The sequence below is a fragment of the Oncorhynchus tshawytscha genome, linkage group LG02 (genome assembly GCF_018296145.1).
Source record: "Oncorhynchus tshawytscha isolate Ot180627B linkage group LG02, Otsh_v2.0, whole genome shotgun sequence".
In the NCBI taxonomy this organism is placed as follows: Eukaryota; Metazoa; Chordata; class Actinopteri; order Salmoniformes; family Salmonidae; genus Oncorhynchus; species Oncorhynchus tshawytscha.
Window position 1 is genome coordinate 45,070,460 of NC_056430.1, and position 23,219 is coordinate 45,093,678.

At 43.0% G+C, this 23,219-nt stretch overlaps 3 protein-coding genes across 4 annotated transcripts in view; 1 reads left to right on the forward strand and 2 right to left on the reverse strand.

Annotated features, from left to right (window-relative positions):
* The window catches only part of LOC112244792 (laminin subunit beta-3-like), a 28,041-nt gene extending 24,604 nt beyond the window's left edge, over positions 1-3,437 (reverse strand). Inside the window, exons 1-3 of one of the 2 annotated variants that reach the window (XM_024412591.2) lie at positions 3,333-3,437; positions 3,051-3,102; positions 2,717-2,871 (exon numbers count right to left, since the gene is read on the reverse strand). In XM_024412591.2, the coding sequence (XP_024268359.1) occupies positions 2,717-2,871; positions 3,051-3,075 (180 nt within the window). In that variant the 5' untranslated portion in view covers positions 3,076-3,102; positions 3,333-3,437. The remainder of the gene's footprint in view (positions 1-2,716; positions 2,872-3,050; positions 3,103-3,332) is intronic. The other variant, XM_024412592.2, reaches the window with a different exon arrangement.
* Positions 3,438-6,360: 2,923 nt separating this feature from the next.
* Positions 6,361-7,510, forward strand: LOC112244820 (G0/G1 switch protein 2). The gene is made up of 2 exons (XM_024412619.2): positions 6,361-6,538; positions 6,672-7,510. The coding sequence occupies exon 2, from the start codon at positions 6,701-6,703 to the stop codon at positions 7,049-7,051; it is 351 nt and encodes a 116-aa protein (XP_024268387.1). The 5' UTR covers positions 6,361-6,538; positions 6,672-6,700; the 3' UTR covers positions 7,052-7,510.
* Positions 7,511-14,097: 6,587 nt separating this feature from the next.
* On the reverse strand, positions 14,098-22,917 carry LOC112244858 (low-density lipoprotein receptor class A domain-containing protein 2-like). The gene is made up of 5 exons (XM_024412695.2): positions 22,142-22,917; positions 20,756-20,898; positions 20,181-20,493; positions 18,821-19,536; positions 14,098-14,879 (listed from the first exon to the last, which is right to left on the reverse strand). The coding sequence occupies exons 1-4, from the start codon at positions 22,230-22,232 to the stop codon at positions 19,301-19,303; spliced, it is 783 nt and encodes a 260-aa protein (XP_024268463.1). The 5' UTR covers positions 22,233-22,917; the 3' UTR covers positions 14,098-14,879; positions 18,821-19,300.
* Positions 22,918-23,219: the final 302 nt, after the last annotated feature.

Here is a 23,219-nt window from a genome sequence, read left to right on the forward strand (position 1 = left end):
TGTACACGATGCTGTCCGATCCCCGGTCCTGGAATGGGCTCATTCCTCCAGCCTTGCCTGCCACCCTGGCTCCCGTCATACCCTGGCCTTTGTGCAACAAAGCTTTTGGTGGCCCACCATGGTTTCAGACGCCTCCATGTTCGTCGCTGTCTGCACTGTCTGTGCTCAGAACCAAGACTCCTCGGCAAGCTCCGGCTGCCCTCCTTCAACCTCTTCCTGTCCCTCACCTTTCCTGGAAAAATATTTCCCTGGACTTCATCACTGGTCTCCCTCCGTCTGATGGCAACACCACTATCCTCACAGTGGTGGACAGGTTTTCCAAAGCCGCTGATTTCATTCCCCTCCCCAAGCTACCTTCGGCCAAGGAGACAGCCCAGCTCATCGTACAGCACATCTTCCGGATCCATGGACTTCCGGTGGATATGGTTTCCGACCGTGGTCCTCAGTTCTCGGCCCAGTTCTCGAAGGCGTTTTGCACACTCATTGGGTCATCGGCCAGCCTGTCCTCCGGGTTTCATCCGCAATCCATCGGGCAGTCGGAGCGTGCCAATCCGGACCTGGAGTAGACTCTTCGGTGCCTCGTCTCGGCCAACCCCACCACCTGGAGCCAGCAACTCGTGTTGGTGGAGTATGCCCGGAACACCTTTCCCTGCTAGGCCACTGGGTTCTCGCCTTTCGAGTGCTCCATGGGTTATCAGCCCCCGCTCTTCCCGGGGCAGGAGGAAGAGGTCAACATACCCTCTGCCCAGATGTTCGTCCACCGCTGTCGGTGTACCTGGAAGAGAACTTGGCCTGCTCTTCTCAACAACACCTCCAGGAATTGTCGACAGACGGGCTGCCACCGGACCCGGCTCCCCACTATTGTCTTGGGCAGAGGGTATGGCTGTCTACTTGGGATCTGCCCCTCCGGGTAGAGTCCAGCGAACTTGTCTTGTAAAGCCTACCATTGTTTTTCCCGTACTCCTCTTTCTCTCTCTTGTCCCTGTTTTCTAGTTTTCCTGGTTTTGACCATTCTGCTTGCCCTGACCCTGAGCCATTCTGTACCATTTGGACTCTGCTCTGGATTACTGACCTCTGCCTGCCCTTTAACTGTCGTTTGCCTGCCCCCTGTTTTTGTAATAAACTTTTGTTACTTCGAACGGTCTGCATCTGGGTTTTCCTGAGGTCTGATACTTTCTCTCTCTCTTCTATCCCTCTCCCTCCCTCTCTTCTGTTCCCCTCTCTCTCTGTCCTCCAGTACCCTCTGTGGGGGCACGACGGACACCCAGCCCAGCCATTAAAGGGTCACTGGCATAAGTGCCACTCCCTTGACATCGAGTGATAAAGCCCTGGCAAACTGTACTGCCCAACTCCCCCTCTGTCTGCGACTTAGCTCATCTTCAGTCAGGACATTCCACAGATCACATCACCAGGGCCACCCCCTTTTGAAGACCTTCAGATAAATTCCCCCCAAAAAAAAAAACCTGAGAGCAACTGCAGCCCCTCATGATGAGTTCAGATGTTTTGTGGCCCCCACTCCATCAGAGTTGTCCATCCCTGGCCTACGCTATCTCCCCTGTACTGAGTTATACAGAGCGTGTCAGAGAGATAGTCAATGCACAACCACACCCTTCGGACATGATTCAACACACACAGTCATACAGTTACAGTAGATCCACACACAGTCTAGATCCACAGTCTAGGTTCTATGGCCTGGGGCACCTCTCTCCACACGCCCAACATTAAAACATCTTTCATGTTTGTGTGATCAGCACAATCATCCAGTGAAGCACAATCACTTTGAGTAAATATCGAAAAGTAAATATCGAAACACAAAAGTGGTGAAGTTTCAAAAACTCAAGGCAGAACCCACAACCAGCAGACAGCAAAAAAAGATCTACAGTCTGGTGTGTGTGTGTGTGTGTGCGTGTGTGTGTGTGTCTGTGTGCCTGTGTGTGCCTGTGTGTGCCTGTGTGTGCCTGCAGATACATACTTGTAATTGTGAGTTTTAAGAGCAGAGTGACTGATACTTGCCCTGCCCAGCAACACCAGAGGGTGTGGCTCAGATGAAAGGCTCGACTGTAAATCAAACAGGCAGCAACACAAATTCTTGTCCTTTTACTTGATTTTACCTCCTAGTTTGTCATGAACAAAAGGATGTTTCAAACTTGTCCCACAAATAAACCTACAAAAATACACCTACAGTAATTCAATAACTAAAGTATTCTGAGAAAAGGAATGTGCTCCCTGTCAACACATTACATTTGATTTTCTTTGTTTTCAAATCAAACAAATAAATCCCCATCCAACGTTTTTCTCTTCAGAAACTTAGCAACCAAGACTGCGGTCAAATGTAGTTGCAACATCTGGCATTTGTGTGTCTCTGGCACCAGATCCAGACAATTTCACAAATTACGCCAACCAGTTCTCCCCTGGCCCTCTATCCATCCACCCTCTCCCTCTCCCCATACCATCCGTGCACCCTCTGCCCTGGTCAGCACAAAGAGAGCAACAGTCATGCACCTCCAATCTGGACATTGTGTGCGTGTGTGTGCTTGCATTTGTGTCTGCCTGTATGTTTTGTCTGTCTCTCGGTCTTCTGTCTTTATCCATGCAAGTCTGTCTTGTCTGTCTGTCTGGTGAACAACTCATAACAATTAACAGCTATTGCCCCACTTTTCTCCCCTCTCTAACAGTGCCTCCGGTGTCTTTCATAGCAATAAGAGAAGGGTCTTACCTGTCCAAAGTAGGTGCAAAACACCTCAGAGCCGGCAAGGCCGCAGGTGGAGGAGGCATGAAGCTGATGTTCCCTACCGAGGAGCAGGTCTCCCATAGGGGGGTAACAGGCCCCCCGGGAACAGTCCCTCTGGGTCGCAGCCACTGCTGTCAGGGCTGGGGGAGGAGATCAATTCATCGTTATCATCACAGATAGAAGTGTCAACCCAATTACATATTTCCTCACATCCTACATGAAACTATCGCCACAATCTGAATGTATTGATATAACAACTCATTGATCATTTTCAATTAGAAATCAACGAAGTGCTAACACAAATATGGTGGGCACATACCTGCTAAGTGGAATAAAATCCACATCTTTGGTTCCTACTATGAGAAATTCTTCTAAAGACAAAAAGGTCAATAAACAATACAGCCAACAATACAGCAAAAAAAAAATGTCAAAGGTTAGACATTCACGACAAAGACTAGATAATTGGTTGACTGAATAATTGGGAGAAATTACTAATACAGTAGATGGCTACATGAACACAAAACATTTTGAAAGACATTGAAAATAAAAAGTCAAATAACCAGTGAAAGTGAATTGTTAATCCATGGAGGTGAGGACTCACCAGTTGTAGGTGTATGTACGTAGACACGGGTGTGTGAGTGCTGCTCAGAATCCTTACAAACACTGTCTCACCTGGGCCTCACGATAGAGTGTGTCAGAAAGGTAGCTGGCAGACACACGCCTCCCCTCCGCAACCTGCTGGGATGAATACATCACACCTTAATTGGGGAGGACCTGTATGTGCTAATTGCTGGAGTGGAATAAGTGGAATGGTGTCAAATACATCAAACACATGGTTTCCGTGTGTTTTGATGCCATTCCATTCGCTCTGTTCTGGCCATTATTATGAGCCGCCCTCCCCTCAGCAGCCTCCAGTAGAAAACATACACACACGAGATAGAACTTCACGTCGGACATCTATCAACAACATATTCTTCAAAAAAGGGAGGTTCATCCAAAACTAAACAGTGGAGCGATCAACCACACTGAAGAACATAAACAGTTCTCTGTAGCGATGTGGTAAAATATGGTTGTGGGATCGGTGGTTGGGTCAGCAGCTTGTCTCAGCAAGGAGATTAGCCTAGGTATGCAGCGATTGTTTAAGATACAACGTGCGACAAAAACTCTGCTCATCTGTCTGTTGAAAACCATTGTAAATAAAGCCATTATACGTATTGTTATCTTTGACATGCCCATCTGAATCAGTGTCTCCACACACATACACACCTCTAAATGTATATCCTGCAGGCAGTAAAACGGATTGGCACCACTGTGTGGTAACCCTGGCATTCCGTGGGTTTTGGCGTGTGGCGGTATATGTTGAACACAACCTGTGTGTAATCAAACCTATACTCAAGGCTGCTGGATACACACACTGTTTTTCTCCATAGCCACTGACAAACATCCCCAGACCAGGGTGTGTTCTGTGGCTCACCTCCGTCTCACGCACGCATAAACACACATACACACACACACACACACACACACACACACACACAACTGCCAGACGGCCACAGCCGCACCCGTAGCTTTCGCATATCCTTAAGGTAAGGTATCCGTGGTAACAACAGGGTATAATGTTTTTTGGGGGGTTCTAATGACTAAAGACCACAGACCGTGACGGTCCTAGCCCCCCTTCCCCCACCACACGACTCAACATAAAATTGGCAACGTAGTCATGACACGTCAAATGTTGTGTTTACAAAGCAGATTTCACCCTGGAAAGATTACAATAGCCTAGAGGTGCAGTTTTATCACAAGCAAAGCTATAGCCACTTTTAAAGCACATAGTAGTAGTCTCAGTCTAGCACTGCCTTAGTCCAGTGAATGCAGTATGGTATATATTAGACTTGCATATACTTGTCTCTGTTTAATGTGCCCTGTGCCTTGCTCTATCTGTGGTGAGACAATATGCTGTAAAGGTCTGAATAATGAGAGACAGTGTGTCCTTCTGATTATATACACACAAACAGCAGTAGGGTGTTACTGTGCGTAACAAAAACTACTACTCATCTCAAATGACTATATACTATATACTATACCAAAGCACATCAGAAGTCACCAACTCCTTGCAATGGGAGAACAGGTCAGAATTGCCAAATGGCCCAGGTCTCACGGTTCAAAACAAACGAACAAACTGCAGAGTTTCATTCCAAATTGCTATGTATAAATGTTAAATTAGATTGTATTGTTTAAAAAATTCTGAAAGAGATTGGTGTGTTTTTTCACTATCTAATAATGGCATGGGGTTGTTCAATGACAGACATGTATTTGTTTAAAATCACTTGATCGTTTCAGACAGACAAATAATCATGTATTTTTTTGCCAAATGCTATATATCCGCCTCACTCTCAGAGAAATAGGTAGTACTGCTAGGTTTTACACAGTCAAATGTAACAAATAACGGAAATGTTTTATGAAAGAAATGTACAAATTATGCATTTGCGACATTAATATATAAAACATATTTTACAAAATAATGTACGGTAATATGAGATCTGTATGTAAAACATTGACATTTTAGTCATTTAGCAGACACTCTTATCCAGAGCGACTTAGAGTAAGTGCATTCATCTTAATATAGCTAGGCGAGACAACCACATATCACAGTCAAATATACAGGATATGAACATTCTATTCCAGCTAAACAATGGACATATAGCGTTTTTCATACACATCTAAAATCTATTAATAAAAAAAATCTGAGAACAGTAATATTTTACACACACTTGAAGGTACCCATAAGTAATTAGTTCTGGTGAAAAAACACAAATGTATAAAAAAAATGGTAGATGTAGCGTTTTGGAAATGAATGACAAGTGTAAGTGGCCACTAATACAAGGTCTTCATTAAATCCCTCATGGTGGAGCGAGAAAAAAAAAACATTCACATGCTCAACACTGGCAAAGAGTCCTGTCGTTTTCCACATTTCTGGTTCCCAAAATTCACTCATTGCTCAAATTCATAGGGGATTATGTATGACTGGTCCAGTCAAACTCATGCAATAATATCATTGGTCAGCTGTCCCAAATTAGTCACAGTTTGCTCAGCAAATCGTGTGTGTGTGTGTGTGTGTGTGTGTGTGTGTCAGTACAAACAGTACAAACAGAGTTCACAGTGTATGCAGACGTGATGGACGTGCCAGTAGAGTGACTGGGTTTATATGGCCTTTGATTTAATTGAAACTGGCCCACGTGTCAAACTTAACAATTTTATACATAACAATTAAGCACTTTAGCGTGTACAATCTTTTGCTGAATGTTGTTGTACATATTTTAATTCTGCTCTAAAAAAGATTAGGCGGGGTTAGTACTTTATGTTATAGCGGATAAACGACCAGGTATTGAAGATGATAATTAAACAGTATCCTTAATAATAACCGATGAAAATAGTTTGCTTATTTCTATGTGATTCATCGAATCACATAGATTCGCCCTTGGCATAATTTGGTACATGCTGCTACAAAAGGCACAGAGACGCATACAGGCTACACACATAAATAAGTCGTACTTTACAGCGTGGGTGAGAGCGCTTGAGAGGAGTTTGCGCCACTATTGTAACACGTAGCTCACGTTCAGCTGGAGCCATGCTCCTGTTTGGGCAGAAGATTGAGCTCAAAGAATTGTCATAACGCGTCACCGAGTGGGCGTGGATTAAAAAAATCCCAGGTCTTTATAAACGAGAAGCTGCCATTGATTAGTGCTCAAGCTACACAGGACTCCCTGGGCTAATAAATACAAAAAGACAAGAGCACCCTACTTGAATAAAGTAAGTAAGCCCACCATTGCACGTGATTGTCCTCGCATTGACATTGTGATAATTAAAAGTGCTTATTTGTGACAATTTACAACTGCATGCGTAAAAGGTAACACCTGTGACTAAAACTCTCTTCTCTCCCCAGTCAAAATCAGACAACATAATCCATCCGAAATGGACACCATGTACGAAATCATCCCCTTCGCTAAGGAAATGCTGGCGCAGAAGCCCAGCCGGCGCATGTTGAAGGTGTACTTGGTGGGCTCCGTGATTGCCTTCTTGGGAACGGTTCTGGGCCTGGTGGAAACAATCTGCCAGCCTTTCTCCTCTGGGGAGCCGCTGGACGCCGAGCTGGCTCTGCTGATAGCCCGGGAGCAGAAGACACTGGAGGTGGAGGAGGAAAGGAGACCGGAGGAGGTAGCAATAGTTTCAGCCACCGAGCAGATCACCATTCCCAAGAAGCTGCAACAGGCTACGGGGGTTCAGAGATGCGCTGGTGCTGTCAACCGACTGCACGCCGCGTAATGAGTGTCCAAGGGCCAGCGCCAAAAACACTGTTAATTATTTAAAAGGAACTGTATTAGTCCTTCCCACGCCAAATCCGGTGCGCTACATACGCACTCGAAATGGCTACACAAGACGAATGAATGGCAACCTCAAGCAGTCAACAGAAAAGTTGTCTGACTGGGTTTAACTGCGCTTCGCTGCTTTGGGTAGCCCACGTTGACGGGTCAGGTGGAATCCCACAAGCTGAAGTTTGAGTCCCGGGTGGAAGGAAGGCGAAAGATCCACTGTCAGACCCACTGTCGGCTAATGAGAGCTCGCAGGGCCGCTGCTGTGCCGGCAATGGCATATCTCAAGCTGCCCGGTTCCATCCATGTTACAAAAATGTAACTTTTGGGATGAGACTTTTAAAAGTGCTATTTTGTCAGTGCTGTAAATATATTAATGTTTTGCTACGCAATAAATTATTTGTATTCACAATGTCTGATTGTATTTTTTCCAGAGAGATGTATTATATATATATAAGCACCCAACTATGAACACTTCCACGATCAATTTTGTAATACAAAAATGAGTATGATACTAATATACGTTTCAATAGTGTCTCTTTTGCCTTCTTACACCACACCAGCCACTAGAGGGCGCCTTCATGCTGGGTAAGCAGAGGGCCACAAATGTAGCTTATAATTATGATCCCTATTGCCAGTCTTCCTTCCCGCTATTTCCACACCTTTAGACCAATCATTGAACTAGACGTGATCATTGAACTTTGCTTGCTCTTTGTGAGTAAAATGGTAACTGCTGGTGTTGAGTGGTTGCCATTAAGACTGGAATGAGCTAATCTAGAAATCCACAATTCAATGGATTTCATGCACTTTGCAGCATGAGACAGATAGGAATTTGGGTGAAACAACTCCATTTCACAATATCTGTGTTTTATGTCTGCTGTGAATCATCCAGGTTGGTTCTACACATTGGCTTTAGATGAGGTCACGCCTGCCCTCCCCTTAGTGTAAAGTGCTTCATAAATGGCCTCCGTTATTTCCATTGTGTGCCGGCAATCATCACTCTATCAGGGTCTGGGTTCTAGATTCTAGTCTCCCTGCAACAGGAAGAAATAGTTTTGTGTCATTGGGTTCGGTGTGTTGACCTTTTCCCCCATAAAGTCAATGTCCATTGAAGCCTGGCGTAGTTTAACAGGGTCATGAGGCTGACACGCTGTGGGTGTGCATCATAGATGACGCTCCTTGTGGCTTGGCCGACTGAGATACCGAACGAACAATGTGGCAGCTTCAGCTCAAAGATAATCACATGTATGTAATTCACACCAGAAACTGGGCCGAGCTGAACAGAGCGAAATGCGTCTTCCTCCTCTGTAAATGTGTCTAATAATGTTTGGCTATCCAAAGACAGACATGACACATTACTAGATGGAAGTGCCCTGAATCGAGAGAGATACTGTAGAAAGGTCCCTGAGCTGCAAAACATGTTTGGGTATATTTGCTTGAGAACACTCAAACAACTGAATACGCACCTTGGAAAAAAAAATAGACTAATCGAGAAGTCATGTTTCACCAAGGCAACAATAAACCCAGAATCAATGTCAGGCTGTAGTGCATACAGGGGTAGGGATTAAGCACCATTCAAACAGCAGAGGGTTCTCTTTGTGGAAGGAGAGGGATTTGTCCTGAAAAGGTTACCAGTAGTTACAGCGACAACAGCCACAGTTTGAGACTTGTGAGACCTTGCCAAGAGCTTACCATTGTCAACAAGGCTCTCAGAGGATGAACAACCAACTAGGCAGCAATTATATCCAGCTCCAGATGAATACCCTACCTGCCCTCATTTTATAATATAAACAGAAGCAGTGATAGACAAGGAGATGGAGAAAGAGACAGGGAAGACAGCAGCAGAGGCAGAGGCAGAGTCGGGAGAGAGAGACAGACCAGTCTAAGTTCAATGTGTTATTCTGCAAAATATCAGACTATTTGAACGGTTATAAGGTAAATCCATTTGAATTCAATCACTTTTTTTGACAGCATCGCTTTTGATTTAAACACAACTTTCCATAAATGTCTGCCCATGGAAGAAATGATCACAAAGTGACTTTTTGGACCTGAATGCCAAAACATTCAGGAGATAAAGGTGCTCAAAGTATTAAAGAGCAAGTTGTGTCTCAACCAATGGCAGGCACTACAAAAAAAAATTGGATTATGTAAACTACGGTCTAAACTACAACAACAAAAAATACTGGAGTTCACACGTTTTGATAATTGACATTTAAGGATATAAAATGTTTAACTTTTTTTTTCAATATATTCAAAAATATTTTGACAACCCTGCTTGTAAGCTTTTAAATTATATCAATCTCAACCATTTATATTTTCTAGTGATGAAGACATGGTATGGCGGGGTATGCAAAATAGGTCAACTTTGAGCACCTTTAGCTCATAAATGTTTTGACATTCAGGTCCAAAAAAGTCACTTTCTGAGTAATTCTACAATGGGCAAATATGTATGGAAGGTTTTGTTCAAATCAAAGGGCTGCTGTCAAAAAGTGATTGAATTCAAATGGATTTACCCTACAACATGAGGCAATGTCGAATCGATCTTTAATGTTCTAAGTTTAATATGGTCAAACATATATTTACATATCAGACAGTGGTGAATACGAAAACTATTTCCTTGTGGTTAGTTTACATAGATAATGTCAACCAGACCTGGGTTCAAATACCTCAATTACCTACACATAACATTTAGAAGTAAGTATTCAAATATCTTATATTTGAAAAGAAAAGTTGTTTAATATGTATACATATAGTACATACTTGGAAAGTATTTGAAAATACTCAAATACACTGACTCAAATACACTTCCATGCATTTAACTCAGGTATTTGAAGCTGGTATTTGAAAGAAGTATTTGAAAATACAATTTGGTAGACTATTTGTTTTTTCAAATAACAATTGAAATACTATTTTACTTGTTTTGTGCTGTATAAATTATTTAAAAATATCAAAAAGGATTTTAAATACCAGCTACTCAAATACACATTTTGAACCCATGTCTGATGATGACACTTCAGACAAACAAACATAAGCTTTATAAAAAACACACACTTTGCTTTTGAATATGGAGGATGTGTCAACAGAACAAAGGCAGTGGTAGAAAATCTATTTAGCCTTATGAATAAAAACAAACCATAAGTTTAAAAAAACAACATCTGAAACATATGAGAAATTATATATTTACACAATAGTAGTTCTAGGGACACAAATCATTTTGGTCAATGAGACAGAACCAGAGACCCATGTCTTCTTATTTGTGATGTTGACAACACATGTTGTTGGTATCATGTCTGAAAGTTAGGCAGAAGCCCTAGTGTAGAAAGGTATACTAATGCACTTGATTCATTATTCATTATCATCTCTTTCAGCTCAGTCCATGACCTCGTGAGGAAAGTCATGGATATATATCCATATGCGTTAAGTCTCTGAGAAAGAGCAAGAGAGCAAGAGAGAGAGAGAGAGAGGTTGAGTGGTTGGGGGAGCATACCTTCAATTGTCGCTTGGCAACTCAGAGTAGAGAAACAGCATTTAGTCAAGCTTGTGTCACCCTTACGAAGCCCCGAGAGCACCTCTCAAAATCATTCAAAAGACAGAGGTGGGGGAACAGTATAATATACACTACCGTTCAAAAGGTTTGGGGTCACTTAGAAATGTCCTTGCTTTTGAAAGAAAAGCACGTTTTTTTGTCCATTAAAATAACATCAAATTGATCAGGAATACGATGTAGACATTGTTAATGTTGTAAATGACTACTGTAGCTGGAAACAACAGATTTTTAATGGAATATCTACAAAGGCGTACAGAGATTCATTATCAGCAACCATCACGCCTGTGTTCCAATGGCACGTTGTGTTAGCTAATCCAAGTTTATCATTTTAAAAGGCTAATACATCATTAGAAAACCCTTTTGCAATTATGGTAGCACAGCTGAAAACTGTTGTTCAGATTAAAGAAGCAATAAAACTGGCCTTCTTTAGACTAGTTGAGTATCTGGAGCATCAGCATTTGTGGGTTTGATTACAGGATCAAAATGGCCAGAAACAAAGACGTTTCTTCTGAAACTCATCAGTCTATTCTTGTTCTGAGAAATGATGACTATTCCATGCGAGAAATTGACAAGAAACGGAGGATCTTTTACAACGCTGTGTACTACTCCTTTCACAGAACAGTGCAAACTGGCTCTAACCAGAATAGGAAGAGGAGTGGTAGGCCCCGGTGCACAACTGAGCAAGAGGACAAGTACATTAGTGTCTAGTTTGAGAAACAGACACATCACAAGTCCTCAACTGGCAGCTTAATAAAATAGTACCCACAAAACACCAGTCTCAATGTCAACAGTGAAGAGTTGACTCCGGGATGCTGGCCTTCTAGGCAGAGTTGCAAAGAAAAAGCCATATCTCAGACTGGTCAATAAAAAGAAAAGATTAAGATGGAAAAAAGAAAACAGACACTGGATATATGGAGATTTTAAAAAAGTGTTATGGACAGATGAATCTAAGTTTGAGGTGTTTGAATCACAAAGAACATTCGTGAGAAGCAGAAAAAATGAAAAGATGCTGGAGGAATGCTTGACGCCATCTGTCAAGCATGGTGGAGGCAACATGATGGTCTAAGGGTGCTTTGGTGGTGGTAAAGTGGGAGATTTGTACAGTATAAAAGGGATCTTGGAGAAGGAAGACTATCACTCCATTTTGCAACGCCATGCCATACCCTGTGGATGGAGCTTAATTGGAGCCAATTTCCTCCTACAACAGGACAATGACCCAAAGCACAGCTCCAAACTATGCAGGAACTATTTAGGAAAGAAGCAGTCAGCTGGTATTCTGTCTATAATGGAGTGGCCAGCACAGACACCGGATCTCAACCCTATTGAGCTGTTGTGGGAGCAGCTTGACTTTATGGTAAGTAAGAAGTGCCCATCAAGCCAATCCAACTTGTGGGAGGTGCTTCAGGAAGCATGGGGTGAAATCCATTCAGATTACCTCAACAAATTGACAACTAGAATGCCAAAGGTCTGCAAGGTTGTAATTGCTGAAAATGGAGGATTCTTTGATGAAAGCTAATTTTGAAGGACACAATTATTATTTCAATTAAAAATCATTATTTATAATCTTGTCAACATCTTGACTATATTTCCTATTAATTTTGCAACTAATTTAATGTATGTTTTCATGGAACACAAGAACATTTCTAAGTGACCCCAAACTTGTGAACTGTAGTGTAGTTACACAACAAGCACAGAGGGTAAATTAAGAAAGGTTATGTGTCTACTCGAGGCAGGGTCAGTTTATATGACATACATGAGCACTGACATTCATGTGGTTGCCCCCAACATGGGACATAAAGTACCTAAAAAACTGAGGAGTGGGATTTATTTTATTAACAAAAATATAGTCCCTGTTGGGTAAGGGGCATACATGTGTGGGAAGTGAACATTTCAGTGGGAGCAGGCTGAGTGGGATTTCTCATACTTTTGTAACTAGGAATCTTATGGCAAGTTACAGTTGAAGTCGGAAGTTTACATACACCTTAGCCAAATACATTTAAAAACTGAGTTTTTCACAATTCCTGACATTTAATCCTAGTAAAAATTCCCTGTCTAGGTCAGTTAGGATCACCACTTTATTTTAAGAATGTGAAATGTCAGAATAATAGTAGAGAGAATGATTTATTTCAGCTTTCATTTCGTTCATCACATTCCCAGTGGGTCAGAAGTTTACATACACCCAATTAGTATTTGGTAGCACTGCCTTTAAATTGGGCCAAATGTTTCGGGTAGCCCTCCACAAGCTTCCCACAATAAGTTGGGTGAATTTTGTCCCATTCCTCCTGACAGAGTCGGTGTAACTGTCAGGTTTTAGGCCTCCTTGCTCACACACACTTTTTCAGTTCTGCCAACAAATGTTCTATAGGATTGAGGACAGGGCTTTGTGATGGCCACTCCAATACCTTGACTTGGTTGTCCTTAAGCCATTTTGCCACACCTTGGGAAGTATACTTGGGGTCATTGTCCATTTGGAATACCCATTTGTGACCAAGCTTTAACTTCTGATGTCTTGAGATGTTGCTTTAATATATCCACATAGGTTTCCTGCCTCATGATGCCATCCATTTTGTGAAGTGCACCAGTCCATCCTGCAACAAATCACCGCCACAACATGATGCTGCCACCCCCCTGCTTCACGGTTGGGATGGTGTTCTTCGGCTTACAAGCCTCCCCCTTTTTCCTCCAAACATGACGATGGTCATTATGACCAAACAGTTCTATTTTTGTTTCATCAGACCAGAGGACATTTCTCCAAAAAGTACGATCTTTGTCCCATGTGCAGTTGCAAACCGTAGTCTGGCTTTTTTTTATGGCGGTTTTGGAGCAGTGGCTTCTTCCTTGCTGAGCGGCCTTTCAGGTTATGTTGATATTTTACCATGTTTTACTATAGATATAGATACTTTTGTACGGCCCTTTGCTGTTGTTCGGGGATTGATACTACATCTCTAGGAGACAGAACGTGTCTCCTTCTTGAGCAGTATGACGGCTGCGTGGTCCCATGGTGTTTATACTTGCATACTATTGTTTGTACAGATGAAAGTGGTACCTTCAGGCATTTGTAAATTGCTCCCAAGGATGAACCAGACTTGTGGAGGTCTACAATTTGTTTTCTGAGGTCTTGGCTGATTTCTTTTGATTTTCCCATGATGTCAAGCAAAGAGTTTGAAGGTAGGCCTTGAAATACATCCACAGGTACACCTCCAATTGACTCAAATGATGTCAATTAGCCTATCAGAAGCTTCTAAAGCCATGACATAATTTTCTGGAATTTTCCAAGCTGTTTAAAGGCACAGTCAACTTAGTGTATGTAAACTTCTGACCCACTGGAATTGTGATACAGTGAATTATAAGTGAAATAATCTGTCTGTAAACAATTGTTGGAAAAATTGTGTCATGAACAAAGTAGATGTCCTAACCGACTTTCCAAAACTGTAGTTTGTTAACAAGAAATTTGTGGAGTGGTTGAAAAACGAGTTTTAATGACTCCAACCTAAGTATGTAAACTTCTGACTTTAACTGTAGATAGAATTGAATAGGTGAACCGGGGTTACTTATACACTCAGAGAAGAACCCTCTGTTGAATCCAATCTAATACACTTTTAAATACAAAACAGTCAGAAGAAGGAAGCATCAGTCATTCATTATGTAAAGCACCAGAAAACAAGAACCTACGGTGACTAAAACAATATAATGTAAAGCCTTTCCCCGTTTTAAGAACGGTCTCAGCTTTGCAGCACTCCTTCTTCCATGACATTAACAGTCCTTGTAACCCAGTAAAAATACAAGTATCATCTCAATTCATCAGTCTAAAACAGGAAGTCTGGGTCATCATGTCTGTGAGTCCATTTGTCTCACTGTTAGCCATCATAGCAGTTATGCTTCATAGCAACAACAGTCCTGCGCTATATAGCGACTGCACTGCTATATACCCCCTACACAGTGAGAGTGGTGGCGTTAGCCGTGGATGTGGTGAGGGTGGACAAGGCAACACCGTTGGTTGGGACCTGTCCTTGTGGTGAGACCTTAGCTGGTCGGTGCTCCTTGTTCTGGGCACAGCTACGGGCACAGAGCTGGCAGGAGGCACAGGCTGAGTTACAACATGGCAAGAAGCGGCAGATGCTGATCCTCCAGAGGAACCAGCCTGGAGACCAGCAGCACCAGCACAGCAGGACAACACCAGCTATCACACCCAATGCGATGTAGAGAGCCAAAAGGGACAGGTAGGGGGGAGAATCTGGGGGAGTGTGGAGAGATGAGAGTAGAGTACAGTTAACAATGGGGTCTGCTTGCTTGTAAAAGTAAAACCATCCGAATACTTTGTTTTCAAATCACAGTAAATACATTTCCTTGTATTCGTTGATGATCAAATCATCCTTCAATTCAAGACAAATGTCTGGCAATTTCCACAGCCAATTTTTTTTCTCTCCTTCGCCAGACAACTTGGAATTAATAAAATAATGGTTGTGGTCTTGGCTGGACATCTGGTGGCTTGGCAAAGACAAAAAGGCCATCTAGCCTCAGTATCTATTTGCACCAGTGTCATTAGAAAAGGAACAATGGGGACTGGGAACTCAAAGGGGTCATATTCACCACTGAGAATCCATCACAGTTTATTGGTTTTACAACCGGTAAGGCGGAAATTAAGAGCTATGGGCATCCCAATTAGTTTTATGCCCCTTGTCATTGATGTGCTTTGCATTCCAATTAGGTTCCTGTTACTTTGTGCTGAAATAGAGTTTACAGACACAAACAATACCCCATCCCCTACACAAGTTTTGTGGCTTACTCAGCAGTTAAGAAATAAGGGATCTTTGAAAAAAAGCCACTGAGATACAGTGCATTCGGGAAAGTATTCACACTCCTTCCCTTTTTCCACCTTTTGTTACGTTACAGCCTTATTCTAAAATGGATTAAATAAAAATACATTTATCATCAATCTACACACAATACCCCAGAATTGTCACACCCTGATCTATTTCACCTGTCCTTGTGATCGTCTCCACCCCGCTCCAGGTGTCGCCCATCTTCTCCATTATCCCCATTGTATTTATACTTGAGTTCTGTTTGTCTGTTGCCAGTTCATCTTGTTTGTTGAGTCAGCCAGCGTTTTTCTCAGCTCCTGCTTTTTTCCCCCCCAGTCTATCCTTTTCTCGACCCCTGGTTTTGACCCTTGCCTGTCCTGTCTCTGAGCCTGCCTGCCCAACTACTCTGCCTGACCTGACCCTGCCTGCCGTCTTGTACCTTTGCCCCTATACTCTGGATTATCAACCCGTGCCTGACTAGACCTGTCGTTGCCTGCCCGTTGCTATAAACATTGTTACTTCGACAGTCTGCATCTGGGTCTTACCTTGATTCCTGATAATAATGACAAAGCGAAAACAGGTTTTTAGGAAAAATTTTGCAAAAACCTTACTTACATAAGTATTCAGACCCTTTGCTATAAGACTCGAAATTGAGCTCAGGTGCATCCTGTTTCCATTGATCATCCTTGAGATGTTTCTACAACTTGGAGTCCACCTGTGGTAAATTCAATTGATTGGACATGATTTGGAAAGGCACACTAACCTGTCTATATAAAGGTCCCACAGTTGACAATGCATGTCAGAGCAAAAACCAAACCATGAGGTTGAATTAATTATCCGTAGAGCTCTGAGACAGGATTGTGTCGAGGCACCGATATGGGGAAGGGCACCAAGACATTTCTGCAGCATTGAAGGTCCCCAAGAACACATTGGCCTCCATCATTCTTAAATGGAAGAAGTTTGGAACCACCAAGACTCTTCCGAGAGCTGGCCGCCCAGCCAAACTGAGCAAAGAAGGGCCTTGGTCAGGGAGGTGACCAAGAACCCGATGGTCATTCTGACAGAGCTCCAGAGTTCCTCTGTGGAGATGGTAGAACCTTCCAGAATGACAACCATCTCTGCAAGCACTCCACCAATCAGGCTTTTATGATAGAGTGGCCAGATGGAAGCCACTCCTCAGTAAAAAGCACATGACAGCACACTTGGAGTTTGCCGAAAGGCACCTAAAGGACTATCAGACCATGAGAAACAAGATTCTCTGGTCTGATGAAACCAAGATTAAAATATTTGCCCTGAATGTTAAGCGTCACGTCTGGAGGAAACCTTGCACCATTCCTATGGTGAAGCATGGTGGTGGCAGCATCATGCTGTGTGGATGTTTTTCAGTGGAAGGGACTGAGAGGCTAGTCAGGATCGAGGGAAAAATGAATGGAGCAAAGTACAGAGAGAGATTCTTGACGAAAACCTGCTCCAGAGCACTCAAGACCTCAGATTGGGGTGAAGGTTCAGCTTCCAACAGGACAACAACCCTAAGCAGCCAGCCAAAACAATGCATGAGTGGCTTCAGGACAAGTCTCTGAATGTCCATGAGTGGCTCAAATAGAGCCCAGACTTGAACCCAAGCTGTGCAGCAACGCTCCCCATCCAACCTGACAGAGCTTGAGAGGATCTGTAGAGAAGAATGAGAGAAAGTCCCCAAATACAGGTGTGCCAAGCTTGTAGCATAACACCCAAGAAGACTTCAGGCTGTAATCGCTGCCAAGGTGCTTCAACAAAGTACTGAGTAAAGGGTCTGAATACTTATGTACAGTACCAGTCAAACGTTGACACACCTACTAATTCAAAAGTTTTTTATTTTTACTATTTTCTACATTATAGAATAATAGTAAAGACATAAAAACTATGAAATAACACATATGGAATCATTTAGTAACCAAAAAGGTGATAAACAAATCAACACATATTGTAGATTCTTGCACAATCTTGGCATTCTCTCAACCAGCTTCATGAGGTAGTCACCTGGAATGCATTTCAATTAACAGGTGTGCCTTGTTGACTTAATTTGTGGACTTTATTAGATTCTTAATGAGTTTGAGCCAATCAGTTGTGTTGTGACAAGGTCGGGGTGGTATACAGAAGATAGGGCTATTTGGTAAAAGGCCAAGTCCATATTATGGCAAGAACACCTCAAATAAGCAAAGAGAAATGACAGCCCATCATTACTTTAAGACATGAAGGTCAGTCAACTTTCTTCAAGTGCAGTCGCAAAAACCATCAAGAGCTATGATGAAACTGTCTCTCACAAGGACTGCCACAGGAAAGGAAGACCCGTAGTTACCTCTGCTGCAGAGGATAAGTTTATTAGAGTAAACATGCTTCACAAAGATCAAGTAACAGACATCTCAACATCAACTGTTCAGAGGAGACTGCGTGAATCAGGCCTTCATGATCATGAGACGCAGAGTAGGTGAACGGATGATCTCCACATGTGTGGTTCCCACCGTAAAGCACAGAGGAGGTGGTGTGATGGTGCTTGCTGGTGAAACTGTCAGTGATTTATTTTGAATTCAAGGCACACTTAACCAGCATGGCTACCACAGCATTCTGCAGCGATACGCCATCCCATCTGGTTTGAGCACCTCCAGACTGTGTAAGGGCTATTTGACCAGGAAGGAGAGTGATGGAGTGCTGCATCAGATGACCTGGCCTCCACAATCACCCAACCTCAACCCAATTGAGATGATTTTGGATTAGTTAGACCGCAGTGAAGGAAAAGCAGCCAACAAGTGCTCAGCATATGTGGGAATTCCTTCAAGACTGTTGGAAAAGCACTCCAGGTGAAGCTAGTTGAGAGAATGACAAGGGTGTGCAAAGCTGTCATCAAGGCAAACGGTGGCTACTTTGAAGAATCTCAAATAAATTTTGATTTGTTTAACCCTTGTTTGGACACTACATGATACCATGTGTTATTTCATAGTTTTGTCTTATTCTATGTCGAAAATAGTAAAAAATAAAGAAAAACCCTTGAATGAGTAGGTGTGTCCAAACTTGACTGGTACTGTAAATGTGATATTTAGTTGTTTTTCCCAAAAGTTTTGCTGTCATTATGGGGTATTATGTGTAGATTGATGAGTGAAAAAAAACTATTTCATCCATTTTGGAATATGGCTCTAACATAACTAAATGTGGAAAAAGTCAAGGGGTCTGAATACTTTCTGAATGCACTATATACAAAGCAGTTTGAGTTGAGCTATTTATTCTATAAACCTTTACCATACGAGGTAAGACATCGGGAACTGATCATTTTATAATAACAACCTCCTAGTTGGTAAAGAGGAAAACAATAACCTGCATTGTACCAGTTGTCACACACCTGTCACTGAGTCGTGATGGGGTACGCCGTCCGGAGTGCCACAGTCCCTATTGGTGGACATGGGCAAAGTGGGCGCGTTTAAGACAGGGGGGGGTGGGGTCACTGCTGGGGGAGGGGCTTGGGCTGGGGCCAGCTGACCTGCTGAGGAGATCACACAGGTGTTATTTACCTTTTCTTTACTAGGTAAGGTGACTGAAAACACATTCCAATTAACAGTAACAAAAAGTACAGTTTAGAGGAACGGTAGAATAATACAAATTGGGTGGCTTAAGGTGGTCTAGTGATCTAAGCTGCTGCTTCTGGTGCACATACTGTCTACTGCTGCAGTATGGGTTCGGATCCGGCCTACCCCTTTTTCAGCACAAGCTCCTGTTTCCTCTCTACTTGTGACCTAACAAATAAACAAATATGTGAGGAGAGGGGCTGCCCCAACTCCTTTAAAAGTGTATAAACTGTGTAATAGTGTAATAATAGCGAGACTTAGTCTGAAGTTTGTTGGGGGCCACATAGACCACCTTTAAAGGCCTGTTGAACAGGTAGCTGCACAGGTGTGATAGCTGAGTGACCTTTGCACCCTGAGGGCAGGTGATCCTCCAAGTCACTCCCGTCCCCACAGTTATCAATGTCCTTTTCATCACACACCAGACTCATGGGGATACACTTCCCATTCCGACATGGGAAGTAAGGCTCACTGCTGCACGCTGATTGGTTAAAACCTGAAAATGGATAGAGCAAGATGGTACATTTGATTTGTTACGAACTGCACAAACTACAGATCGTGAGTAGGCTACAATTTTGTTGTGGCCTTCCTGCAATTCCACAGTTTGCCATGTGCAAAGAGAAAAAAATTGCAGTTGTATAGCTAATCCCATGCTATTCTACACATTTTGCCATGAGGCGGAGATACATTTTTGCTGTTTTATAGCTAACTTTCTGCAATTCTACACATTTTGTCATGGGACAGAGAGGAAAAGTTGCATTTTTAAAGCTAATTAAAGCTAAAAATATAGTTGTGTTGACTGTGATAAAGGCACAAGATTATGAGCAGTCTTGTTTGCTAAATGAACAAATTAAGTAGGCAGTGGCATGGTGTATTTAGCCATAGAAGCACAGTGACATGCCTCAATGCAGTCATATTCTTCGCTTATTGGGGTTTCAGTTAGTCATTTTTGGCCACCTTTCCCATGAGAGTGAATGTCATTCCAGTTGATCTGAATATCATTCCAGTTCCCTGCTTGCTATGAATTCTATCTGATGGTGTTTGCATGTTTAGATAAAAAGACAAATAATGTCCCATTTTGGAACAGTGTTTTATTTTTGGGGGGCTCAATCTGATTGGGTGGCTGGCGTCATGTCTCACCCAGTCTGAAGGAGGTGAAGTCCCCCACGAAATCCACTCGAGGCAGGGTACCTTGGGTCACCAGACGCAGGGTCAGGTGATTCCCTGTGGACAGCACCGGGCGAGGTGGGCTCTTCCCACACAGCGTTGGTCCAATAGGAGGCGAGTTCTTGTCCCGCCCGTCATAGAACTGAATGTATGATCCCGCATGACATGGGTCCCCTTGCTCCACCACTGGAGTCGACTCAGGGGACTCAGGGAAGAGGGGGGATGGACTTTGGGGAGCTAAACGAAGCAGGCTGTAGACCAGGAAGAAGCGGAAGTGGAACTGGACCTTCAGGGGGAGAGGAGGAGTGGGGGAATGTTTAGCTGACGGATATTGGAAGGAATATAAAGTTAAACATGTTGGTATTATCACCCCTAACCCTTGCTTTGGAACTGAGAGGAGTGGATAGCTGTAAGAAGTGAAGGTGAAATATTATCATATTGCATATACCTATCCAGATCTATACAAGGGCCAGGAGTCGACTTGGGATATTGGGCATACATGTGTATAGTGAGCACAAAAGGGAGGAGGTGTGGCTCGTGGTGGGCACCTTGTCCTTGGGGGAGGCGGCCTGCATGGTGAGGTGGCAGTCCGTTCCCATGGTGACAAAGTAATACTTCTTGGACTCCTGGTGTGAGTTGACGATCATCCCATCGCCCTGGATGTTCTGGCCACAGAAGTCCACCACGTTGACTGGAGGAAAACCCACAGATGTATACATGTAAGTAGAATAAAGGAGCAAACTACTTGTCTGTGAGGATGTGATGTGTAAACAAAAATCTACTTTCTCTCTGTTTCTCCACAGTCCCATTGAGTCCCTGGCCAATACTGAATTATGAGCATAATATTAAAAACTATGACAAACTAAAACACAACTGAGTTTGTTACAGGTGATTAGAAGAAACAAATAGCCAGAACAGGACCTGAACCAGCAACCCTGCAGTTACAGGTCAAGTGCACTACCACTGTGCCATGTATAAATCCAGACCTCTTGGCTATGGTGGTAATACATTTACATACATGGAAGACACAGTGAGGGTCTAAGGCTGGGGGCCAACTGATGCTACTCCACACACCCACTCTGGACAGTGAGCCAGATAATAGGAAGATTTACAACCCCTTCCTGGGTTTATAAGCTCTGTTTCCCTAGGCAACCACTGGATCCTCCTGCACTGACCTACCGGAGTGCCCCAAGAAAGGGGACTGGAAAGCCACCGCTGGTGGGAAATCACCAGTCTCACAACACTACCCAAATAAACACATTGCCCGCAAGAGAAGCACTGTCCAATTACATGGACAACAGTATATCCTTGAGTCCCTAATAAAGCGTTTTACAGGTAAGAAATAAACAGGTCTGGTACTACTGTAAGTTCTCACTGGCATGAAGTCCAGTAAGGAAAAGACCAGGCGCAACTCCGGCTGTTTCTTTCTCAATGATTATCTGTTGTTGATCATGATAAAAGCATAGATGTATGACAAGTTCATTAAGTTTAATGTCAAAAGTATGTAGGCTATTTCTGTGGAATACAGGTGAACAATAATATGAATAAATATTTCATGAATTCAAGTTGAATTAAAACTACTTCAAACCCCTGTGTAAACTATTATTTCACAAATTAAGAATTGTCACATGACAAAGTATCATTCAGCTGCGGGCGTAATCTCTGGCTCCTTGGTCATCCAAGGGTTTCTGGTTGTTTGAATGGCAATTCGTTTCAGAAAACAGACTTCATATCAACGGTTATTTAGGTAACTAATATAATACTGATGCTTCATTACAGTGACAAACTGTTTTCATTTACAAAAGCCCAGTGGCACAATGAGAGAGCCAGGGGCAACAAATAAATACGCGCACAAGGCAGTGCGTCACTGTAATGGAAAAACGTGTCTGAATCCGCGACGGAATACATCTGAAATTGACCTTCCATCTCCTTACCCGTCTCAAGTGGATTGGTCTTGACTGTCATTATGCTGAGCAGAACAAACACTTTTGACAGGCTCTGAAGTTGAGTCCCCTTGTTGGCCATCTCGGTAGGTAGCCTACTCCCAAGCGCAAAGGCTGTTGTTCCACTCTGGTGCGCACTCAGGACTGCGTATCCCAAGCCCCACAACTCCTCAAATGTGTTGCATGTGTGTGTGTCTGTTTCGGTGTAAAATTATGTTCTTCACGGAAAGTAACCATTTTGAAAAAATGCACTTAGTGGATATTCGGTTGCTGGTGTGCCAAGAGAAGCGCGGTCTTCAAATGAGGGACTCACGATGAATATTCCCTTTAATTGTTTCTGACGCCTTTAGGAAAATTACACTTTGGCTTTTGTTCCTTTGAACCCCCATCTTTGTCGAATCCATCTAAGTGTCCTTCGATTTCCATGACAACAGACCCAATATATTTTTTTCAAAGTAGGTGGGGAGCGGGCCCCTCTATCCGCACCCTTTCACCGACACTCAAGTTGGGCGCATTCAGCGAGACCGACAGCCTCTCCATCTGTCTCCCTTTCGAAAAGATTTACGTCGGTAGTTTCACTTGCACTTGAAAGACTTGATTTAGTTTAAGGGATTGGTGCACTTAGACATGCTAATTAAAAACGTTTTTCTTACTTTCCTAATTGTTAAATGCACACAAATGCTGAGATGTGTTGTTTTGCTTAAATGGATAGTTTACCGAAACGACATTGCTTCCTTACTCTGTAAACTGTCTATGGACATGGTATGACAGCAATTCATGCGTTGGTTTAGGTCTCTGGCACCGTTTCCACATGCTAACGTTTTAACATTTGTGGCACAAATCGCAGTGCCAGGGAAAATAAACCAAAGCATGGATTGCGGTCATACCTTGTCCATAAACTGCTTACAGGGTAAGGAGCCAATTTCGTCCATGGCCTTACAGTGACACTTAGCCATCTAACTGACACCACTTCAAGGTCAAGGATGGGTGGTGGCTCATAAAAGAGATTTACAAGAGAACCCTGGAGTGACACTCGTACTGAATTAATTATTTACTGAGAGTGTAAATC